Below are 10,879 nucleotides of genomic sequence, written 5' to 3' on the forward strand. Positions count from 1 at the left end.
ATTATCTGTATATAAAATATAATAACAGTTATCGTAACTTGTGTGTAAAACTAATTAATCTAATAAAAATGTGGATTATAGTACAATAAAAAATATTTTCATTACAAAATAATATTTTTTATGCACTTTTCAGGAGATTTTAAATAGACTTTTAATCAGATTTGACCCAGATTTTCAGTCTTTGCCAGTCTGCAGATTTGATCAGTAAGTGTGTTTCTATCTGAAATCTTATTTCTATACTCTGCAAGTCTATGATGTCTAGTTAAAAAAAGTCTGTTTTCTATTGTTTCTTGTAGTGTATTTCAGCCACAAGTTGTTAACTGCAAGTGTTAACAATACGTTGTCCCATCAATCGCACATTACATTTATTTATATGAAAGACCTTATTGCAAATTTAAACAAAGTTTGTTGTTGTTGAACAAAACAATGTCTGTCCAGTACGCCACAGTGTTTACAGTGAGTTGCAAATCGAGAGTAACTATCCCAATAAAACACAATGAAAACATGACAATATAATACAAAACACATTTTTTGAAAAACCAAACTCTTCAAATATTTTTTAGCTAATAAAAACATAAATAAATAAAGAACATATTTCTTGGCAATGTAAGATGACTGAAATGATTCATCTCTGATAGCCGCAGCGGGTGGCTGTTGCTGGTGACAGCTCATGAAACCATATGATCGATGGGGAGTCACGCAGATAAGCTCATGACTCGCACACGAGAGCCTTTAAGAAGCCTGGCACCATCCAAAGTCACTAAAACGTGACACGACACCCCATATCACATCGAACCTGCTGTGAATAAATAAAGTGCAAACAAACTTCCACAGTCGCTTTTTGGGATAGTTCAAACAAACACATTTATTCACCCTCATGTCATTGACTTTCTTTCTTCTGGAGATCACAAAAGAGGATATTTTGAAGAATGTTGGTAGCCAAACAACATCGACCTCCGTTGACTTCCGTATCTTCTTTTGTGAAAGCTAGTGGATCAGATCTTTAGTAAATGGCTCACACGATCAATGTGACAGATTTGGCTTTTCCAGCGGTTCAGGGGCTCCTCATGTTCTTGACCCCTCCCAACAAAACACAAATGAAAGCTGATTTGTTTTATTCAATTGTTCAGATTTTAATCACTGGGTGTATAAAAATCACACTTCACTCATGGTACAAACATCCAGGCCAAGAAATAATAACAACAAAACACCAATACATTGTGAACTATTTAACATCAATACACTGTCTGTGATGTTCAGCTTCAGGTTGTGTAGAGAAGCTGTTTACGCCGGTTCTTGTTCACTGTTGAGCTGTGCATACTCCAGAGCTGCCTGCTGAGAGAGAAAAAGAGATATACACAAACGGCCTGCACTCACCCGCGTACACAATGATTTATAGATGATATTCATGCAGATGATGGATACGATTACCTGACTGACTAAACTAATATAGAAATGTCACCGAGGACGATACATTGTGATGCTTTTTTTGTAGTCACGTACCGATGTCTTATGAAACCTATTAAGAGAATGTCACAGTCGTGTTTTACTTCCATGCTCAAAATATATTCTACGTTTGACGTCATTTTAAATGTCATTTCTTACAATAAAACCTGAAAATCGATGTCATGGGGATATTAAAAGAGAACTCCTGTAAGTTCTGTACGCAGAATACAGGTGCACTTCTTTCTTTTCAGTTGATCTGGGGGTAAATGTAATGGCACATTTCCTTAACAGGCTTCAAGAGACTCGGCTACTGAAACAGTATTTTTCCCCGTGTAGTACGTGTTTATTCCACCAGAGGGCCCCCACTGTGATGAAACTATTTGAACATACCGACATGTGGACTCGTGTGTCTGTGTCAGTGTTGTGCATCACTTACGGCCTCAGGCTGCTCCAAAACCCCTACAAAAAAACGGAGGATAATCCCAGTAAGGAAGCAGGAATTTCTATATTTTCATTTCACAGTTTAAGCGCAAGCAGCACAAGCAAAGTCTTATATCCCATCATAATTGTCAACTCTACATTTACAATATAAACATTTATTCTGGTTGGCCGGACATACAATCATAGTTCATTGCATGCATCATTTTAGCAATGAGGACCAAAGTTTCCGATCCAGCTCCGATCAAATCCCCAGGAAGAGTACTGCCATGCCTGTGGTGTATGGTGTTTGTGCCATGCTAAATTAAGTGTGTAAGTAATCTGCTTTCCTGCAGATGCAGCCATTGTTTGGCATTACGAGGCCAAGCCAAATCCCATTACAGCTTGACCTCTGCGTTTTAGCATTGTTTCACGCACATACCACAACGATTTGATCTATTAATCAACTAAGGAAAAGGGCTGCCGAGTGTTTACTTGTGCTGAGGAAACAATAGGCGACTTTCTGTGTCAGTTGGGCAAAGGAACACGACGCTCCAGGGCCCATTGTGAAAACAGGAAGCTCTTTCCCACCAGAACAGGAAATAGACACCTGGCGTCTCATGTCGCTCCACTTGTTTACACTTATTGCCTGATATGGTCAAGCTTATAGAGGAATATGAGCTCACCTGGCGTGGACACCTGGACGTCTATAGACTGGCTATTGTGTTCAGGTTCTACATCTTTCGTCACAGGAACTTCTAATAAAAATATGACAATCACATATCATTATGAGCCCCAAATCATTATTACTGTCATGAAAATGAACCAAGGTTTCACTATAGTAAAAGAGCACTGTTTGAGCACTGCATAGACATTCCTCATATCATACTTCAGTGAAATTGTGGGTCACTCTCACAACCCAAAATAGGTCACAGCTCTGTAATGATTAAGGTATAGTTCAGCCAAAAATGAAAATTTTACTCATTCTCAGATTGTTCCGAACTTGTACACATTTTCTTCTTCTGCTGAACACAAAGGAAGATATTTGGAGGAATGCGCAACAAACTGCGCATAAACAGGGACTGCCCTTAACTTCTGGAGCACAATTGCGCACAGTGCCTGTGGATTCTTTCTGTTAACAAACAAGACTTGGCTAAACTTGTCTCTCCAATATTTTGAATTTAGACTGCGATATTAAGCTCAACCACTAGCTGTTATTTTCCGATACGGTTTCTTTAAATGCGTCAAAGCTACAGGACCAAATAAAATGAACATCAAAATTCAACAAATTGTTTATTTAATACAATTATTACACATAAATTAGATCAAATATAAATAGTTATATCGTTAGACACTAGCCAGACCGATAAAGAAACACAGACCGGACGTTAAGGGCAGTACAGGAGCGCATGTCTAATGAAACGGTCTATTCCAGTAAATGGGGGATGAGATCAGTTTGGTTACTGACATTCTTCCAAATATCTTCCTTGGTGTTGCAATGCTAAAGAATACTAAACTCACAATAACTATAATCTTTTTTAAAATGGACAGTTTATTAACGTTTGCACCTGACCTATGCTGGGATCCACTTCCTTTGGTTGAAGCAGCTCAGACTCTTCTTCACTATGACCATCAGATTCTAGTATAACAGCAAAAGCAGATCATAAAATAAGATGAGCACAGACCATCCAAAAGTAGTACTTCTTTAAAGCACAGCACATACCCGAACAGGATACATGTTCACTCCAGACATTTCTACCCATCACACATGGAGTTCCTGTGAGCCATAAACAAAAATAAAACAAGAACAATTGTCTTACATTCAGTGTTTAAAGTAATAAAATATATTATAATAAACCGTCCTAATCTAACCCAAGAGGTAACCAGAGGTGGTCCGAAGATTTATCTGTGATACATTGTCTTTAAAGAATAAAGACCAATTGAACTGAGAACGCCATAAATCTTGAAATAGGCATGAAGAAAATCCTGACAGATATGCCAGTAATATGCCAACGGGCTGTGCACAAAATGATGAAGACACATCATGCAGTTCTTTAAAGGGCAGATAGGCTTTGGAATGATTTGTGGATGATTTTATAATGATGGGTGAACAATTCTTCAAAAATACAAAAGCAACCCAACAACTTGCATTAAAACTGTACGTTCTTTTCTACGTATCTCTCGGCTACACAATGAAATTGTATGTTGAGATGTGTTACCATTGAGAGCAGTGTTGTCTTCAATATCAAGGGTAAGACTCATTCTCATGGGGTCCCCTGATCTAGGTCTTGGTTTTCTGATAAAGCCAAAGTATCCACACAGAAAGATAAGTTAGATGAAACGCTCAACAATAATATGTCAATAAGAAGGAAAGGGAGTCTTACACTGATAATTCGTTCACTTGCTTTTTTCTGCGTGGGTTTGACATTTTCCTCAGAAGGACGATCAGAACTATGATGATAGCCACCAAAAGTAAGATACAAAGCACTCCGATAAGAGCTTTCTTCCACACGGCTAAACTGACTGAAAAGAACACTCAAAATGTTTCAAATGTTTCAATGCAGAGATTATCTCAAAATCTGTGGTTTTTAAAAACATACCTGTGATGGTGACTGGAGGACTCTTTTTGGTTTCAGAAGCGTAATTGGTGGCCTCGCAGTAATATCGGCCTCTCTGCTCTCGTTCGATGGCCTTGACTATATGTGTGCCTTGTAGGAGTCCGACCTCCTGGGTGGATGAAGGAATCCAAATGCCATCATGATACCATCTGAAGGTGATGGGTTGAGTTCCCTGTTGTACTTTACATATAAGGTAGAGGTCAGAGCCCTCAGTGACAGTGAGGCCGATCGCCATGAGGACTGGAGTGGAGACTGGTTCTAATACAGACAGACAAACACAGTGACAAGACATTTGAAGACCTCTGATACAACCCCAGTCTCATGACATCACAGTCACGAAATGTGATATAATTGATATAATTATAACCTGATATCAGCCCTTACCTCACAAAACCCTAAAATCACAAACGCGAAGTCAAATCATAATTAAACGTACGCATGAGACACAAATGAGCCACCCCTAAAATAGGTACAAATTCCCATTAGATTGTTTTGATATTCTTGTATTGCGTGACGAAAATTATTCAGACACCACGTATAATTTGTTATATTTTTTTACTAGCTAATGCGACCACACTGAACAAAATTAACCATTGCTTGGTAACCGATTGCCCTCAATTGGTATTATCTAATTGTGTACTTAATTTAATGAATTAATGAACACATACCAATAGATTCAATTTTGTGACCATGTGAAGAATTCCCCGTGAGATTGTGTTGCAAAAACACTTCATGCATTGTTTCTTCATCCATCTATCTTTGCATTGGACAATACACAAGATACTGAGCGTGTCTCATCCAGTCATATTTTAACATATGCCAGCTGTCATTATTTCTCTCTGAACAGCTGGATGGCTCAAACTGCAGTGCTTACTTTAGCATGCAGACTTTGATCTGCAGAGCAGGAATAGACTGGAACTTGGTGCAGGACATGAAAGTCAATCAGTTTTTAAAGACTGTTAGTTTCTAAAACAGAAACATCAGAATAATAAAAAAATAGCATTCGTTTTAGCATTAGTTGAGAGAAAACAGGTAAGACACAGTTTGTGGAGAGAAATCGACCCTCTCACCTATAACTGGTGCTGTGAGGGGGCTGCTGGGCCTGCTGAGTGACGCCTCTTGGTTATACGCCTGGCATGTGAATCTGTTGATCTCCAGGGGATAACTGATAGAGGTTATGTCAAAGATGGCCATGTCAGCCGCCTCCATCACCCTCCTCTCAGCCACTGGACTCCTATCCTTCAGTAATGTGTAGGTTATGGGCAGAGTTCCGTTCTCAGCCTTACACAAAACCTTAAACGGCCGTCCCACAATCACATTAGCCACCGCATGAATGACTGGAGCTGAAACAGGAACTGGAAAAGACAGTAGAATTTGGAAGCATAAACAAATAATTTGGAATTTGGATTCAAAAAGTACAACTGATTTATTTTTAAATCCAACTATTGCTCACAGTTTTGGAAATTGTTGTATGTGATTGTTATCTACTTTGGCATTGGAATCTGCATATTCCCTGCATTGTGTTACGTAGGCATCCTTGATCCTCTTTTGTATAACAATGTTATTACATGTTATAAAACTGTAATAACTATTTAATAACACGTTTTAAACGTGTTATAACATGTAACTGTGTGGATAATGTACATAAATCTCACCTTTAGCTTTGAAAATGAATGGTAAGCTTGTCTTGTTAACTCCCTTAGCCATGGCCATGCAGGCGTAATTCCCATTGGTGGCGGAACTTGCTATGTCACTGTAGAAGGGTCTTGAAGAAATAGGGCGATCTTCTTTGAGCAAAATGAACCTGAAGTCTGCTTTGTTAATCCTATGTGTGACGTTTACATCACTGGTGCAGTTCAGATGAAAGCTATCCCCCTCAAACACCTGATATGGGTTCAGTCTTAACATAGGCTTTGAGAACAGCTCTATAAGGTGAAAATGAGAATCAAGTGGTTACATATCCTTTTTTTGCATAATTAATTATTTTAAAGAGCTCAAACAAACTTGAATACAAATTCCAAAGAGCACAAAAGTCAGGTTACCAAAATACAAATTCCATTGTGACATATGATGTTTCACATCCAATCTCAAACTGATTTAGCAACATGCTTTTTGACCCTGCAACAACATTTTTGTAGAAAAACCACCCCAAACCCCCATAATTTATTCCTAAAACCAGATGGAAATTATACTGGTTTTAATCTTAAACTTCACATTAATTTTCGACCTATCCCTCAAATCTGAATGGTTGATTGAAATCATGTTCAATGATGTTGACCCAAGAACATCACTCACTTGGTAAAAACAGAAAAGCCTCACTGAGATGTGAAACTTTGAGCTTTTGGTTTCAGATCAGCTGATTTGAGATAGTTCTATCAACTCTGGGCAGGCCAATCTTTAGTTAAGCGCGTGCACCACGACTACGACAAGCCATGATCCATAGAGCTCTGATATTACCATTCACCATTGCAAGGACACCAAAAAAAGCAACATGGTGGCAGAAAGCGCTAGAGAGCGAGGCACCCTTTCCACTTTACATGCACATACAAACACATTAATGGGTAAATGAATGAATAAATGAATGAAACAACAGAAATAAAACCTGTTGTCACTCCCCATCAGTTCTCTGGTGATGGTAATGAAACGACACTTGTAGGGTGTAAGACTTTCGTGTCAGAGTCAGACTGATCAGTGGTCCACTCCAAACCCTTCTCGGAGCAGATTTGGGTAGGAATGGCTGCACGTCCAAATTAATATTTTTTCACATTTATTTTTTCATTTCTGCATTTATGTCAGTATTTATTTATTTATTCATGCACTTTATTTATACACTTTATTTAGTCATTTCTTATCCTCCATAGAAAACTAGCATTTGTGAGAAAGTGTAAGGGAAAGAAGAATATGCTCCGATGTAATACATGGCTACGATGGCTGGTGTTATGGATGTAAGGATGGATGATGTGTTTTGACATATCTAATTCACTGTAAAGAAAAATGGTACCGATTTAATTAAAAAATGCAGAGGGATATGACAAAATTCCACTTGGCTCATAAATAGCTCTCCTGACATCAAAGTACATCCCTATGAATGAATGCAGCCTCTTCACATTCAGGATCCTCTATAAAAGCACATATGACATTTTAGTCACTGAGATGGTCTCTGTGTGATAAAAAAAATATGCCATGAATGACTGTTTTAATGAATGAATGATTTAGGTTCACCACTTGCATTTTAAAAAAGACCGAAAAAAACTCTGGGTTTACCTGCTCCCGACCAGGCTAGGTTCACAGAGTAAGTTACTATGGTTACTAAGTTACCCCTCTTTTAGAAACGGGTTACCCCGCATTCTCGGGTTTGACATACCTTGCATTTTGACAAAGTAACCCAAAAATACATAGAAATATTAATTTAGAAGTTATTTACCTGCTACGTTCAACTGAGAGTTTGCTGTCTTTTGCACGTTGCCTTTCTCTGCTTTACACACGTAGTCCCCTGAATCCTCGGCTCTTACTGTGAAGCTGTGTAAGAAGCTTGTGTGAGACTTTTGAAGTAAAGTGGTGTTTTTGGTGAGGAACACGGCCAGATCTGAAGGGTCCTTCACCTCACATTGGATGTTCACCCGGTCACCTTCAACCACATTCTTACTAGGTTTGATATATATTCTCGGGGTGATCTTGTCTAGGTCTGTTTAAAAGCAAAGCATGCTCTCAGCATTATGTCTTAATTAATTTCTTTTATTACAGCCTTGTATTTTATATGCAACGCATTTATGCATATTTAAGTCACCTTTCACAATGATCTTCTGGGTGTTGCTTTTGTTAGACATGCCTTCACCCGGATGCATCATAACCGAGTAGGCACACTGCAGGTAGGTTTCGTTGAGCTTCTGCATAGTAAGCATCGTAGTCACAGAGTTACTGGACCTCGGCACTTGTTTGATGTCCTGGTTGTTCTCATAAAAGTAGAAAATCAGGCCGCCATTTTCCTCTAGAGCGCTGCATGTGGCACTAACATCTTCCCCCTCAGATATGATATCAGGCTTCACTATCAACATTGGCGTTTGAAGTCCTGCATGGGATTAAAGCTATTAGACTTAAGCTATTAGCTTTTAAGGTAAGAGTTTGAATTTCTTTATTCGACAGTTTACAGACCTGTGACTGTAAGTTTCTGATTGCTGCTCTTCTTGAACCTGTCGTAGATGCGAACAGTGCAGTGGTAGAGACCAGAGTTGGACACCCGGACCGATGACAAAGTTCTCTCCACCACTTCATGGCTGATGTTTTTGGAGTACACCACCTGGTCGTCCTGAAGGAAGCTGAAGCTGTATGGGAGGGGCTTGGGGAGGCTGTGACTGACTTTGGCCTCGCAACGCAAGATCACGTTTGTGCCACTCATCACTTTGTTACCAGGAAGTAAAGTCAACACCACCTGATTAATGGTAAATGCTGGACAAAAACACCCGAAGGTAACATCAACATACTGTAAACACAGAAGTAACCTTGAGAAAATGGCTTAAGGTCATTGAAGAACACAAAAGAAGATATTTAAAAGAATAATTGGAAATCACTGAACGCTATTAACTTCCACTGTGCGAACACAAAACCACCAAGACACTTCTTAATATATCTTCTTTCATGCCCTGCATCAAAGTCATACAGGTTTGTAATGACATGAGAGTGACTAAATTATTTTGATCAAACTTTTCCTTTAAAACACTGTCTAGGTCAGCGGTTCTCAACTGGGGCCACCAGATGTATTTAACATAAACTATGTGCTATCAAACTTCCAATAAATAAAGCTACCGACCAACGGAATTCATACATTTGTTGTCTAAAGCATTGTTTGAATATTTAAAAAAAATTGAGATTGTTTTGGCAAAGGAATAAAGAACGCACCCGTACACTCCTAAAAATAAGGGTGGCTTCACTATACCATAGAAGAATGTTTGTTGTCTAAATGGTTCCATAAAGAACATTTAACATCCGAAGAACCTGTCAAAGGTTCTTTGTAGCGAAAAAAGGCACTTCAGATTATTAAAACCTTTGACTGAATGATTCTTTGTGGAACCAATAATGGTTCTTCTGTGTCATCGCTGTGAAGATCCTTAAAGCAGCTTAATTTTTAAGAGTGTATGGCTCCACACTACGTTACGTACAAGGTTGGCACATCAAAAGAAACCATCTCCTCTTTATGTATTTTTCCTTAAGAAAGGCCGCATTGAGAGTGTGGAAGTCAGTTTGTTCCATACATAAAAAAGGGAAGGAAGGAAATCACATCAACAAATGAAAAACATTCCCCAAAGAAAGCAAAGCCGGTGATTTCTGCCATAACACACCTTCAAACACAACCAGAGTTCTCCACTATACACTTCAGTAAACACTACGTTGAAACCAAACCCAGAGTTAACACTGGCCAGACAAGTGAAGTGTTTGTTGGACAGAATTTGCATGACTGATTTTGTTTGGGCATCCAATTAATCTCAGACTAAACATTGTGAAGTTGCAGGAAATTCAGATTTTCTGTGAAGTGCCAAACAGCACCTAACAAGCATCTCCGAAGGATCAATGCATCCGGATGAATCGGAGACTAAAAATACATCCAATGAGCCTCACAAAGGCAAAGATCTGTCGAAATATATTTCAACGTTCCCTTTTTCCAGAAATATAAATCAAGAGGTTAGGTTTCTCTGAGAGAGGTAAAAATAACCACTTTATCACTGACAGAATCTACTGTCCCGAAACTGTCACCGGTGCAGTTAGACTGAAAGTGAATAAATGACTTACCTGCCTGCGTGTCGACTGCTTGCCCTGCGGGTTAGAGCGAAAGGGGAGAAAGAGGTGAGAAAAGACCGAAGCTGGTAAAAAAAACGGATGAAAACCTCTAAATCTTACAACGGCAAGTATCCTTACACAGTGTCGCCAGGCCGGCGTGAAGAAGTGTGAGACAGAGATAACACAAGCTCATCCTTACAGGTGAGTGTTCATGAACAAGGAGACATGCATGCGGATGGTGTGAGATGCAGAGCATTGAGGAACGCTTGCACTTATCACATGGAAACGCCTTTCTTTGTTTAATGTTGATCAGGAAACCTGTTCCTTCCTCAGGATGTGTGTAATTGAATGCTCCGCTCCTCCAGCCCCTTGGAAACAGTGCAGTTTTGCTTATGGCACGTCTGAAAGGTCACATGTAACAGTGCTGCATTTCAAAGCAACATATTAATACATAACCAATCACGAAAAAGCATCGTGAAGGACAGGTTGAAGTCACCAAAGATGTGGCATTCATTTTTCCTGCCATGACATTGTGAGTTGTTAGACAGGTGCCATCCCAGAGGTGAATGTTGTTGATCATGTTACATTTACACATTTAGCAGACACTTTTATCCAAAGCAACTTAC

The 10,879-nt window shown here is 39.1% G+C and overlaps 1 protein-coding gene across 2 annotated transcripts; it reads right to left on the reverse strand.

The window, feature by feature from the left end:
• Positions 1 to 1,100: 1,100 nt before the first annotated feature.
• On the reverse strand, positions 1,101 to 10,508 carry pecam1a (platelet and endothelial cell adhesion molecule 1a). Of its 2 annotated transcripts, none has more exons than XM_079456019.1 (15): positions 10,392 to 10,493; positions 10,266 to 10,289; positions 8,634 to 8,927; positions 8,269 to 8,550; positions 7,906 to 8,166; positions 6,137 to 6,406; positions 5,552 to 5,836; positions 4,464 to 4,739; positions 4,248 to 4,386; positions 4,083 to 4,159; positions 3,587 to 3,640; positions 3,437 to 3,502; positions 2,550 to 2,621; positions 1,883 to 1,905; positions 1,101 to 1,335 (listed from the first exon to the last, which is right to left on the reverse strand). In XM_079456019.1, exons 1-15 carry the CDS (start codon positions 10,444 to 10,446, stop codon positions 1,285 to 1,287), a joined length of 2,229 nt encoding a protein of 742 aa, XP_079312145.1. In that variant the 5' UTR covers positions 10,447 to 10,493; the 3' UTR covers positions 1,101 to 1,284. The 2 variants fall into 2 exon arrangements, with proteins under 2 accessions (XP_079312145.1, XP_079312146.1); XM_079456020.1 differs by having other exon boundaries at positions 1,120 to 1,332; positions 10,392 to 10,508.
• Between the last annotated feature and the right edge of the window lie 371 nt (positions 10,509 to 10,879).

This window comes from Barbatula barbatula (genome assembly GCF_947034865.1).
Source record: "Barbatula barbatula genome assembly, chromosome: 5".
Classification (NCBI taxonomy): Eukaryota; Metazoa; Chordata; class Actinopteri; order Cypriniformes; family Nemacheilidae; genus Barbatula; species Barbatula barbatula.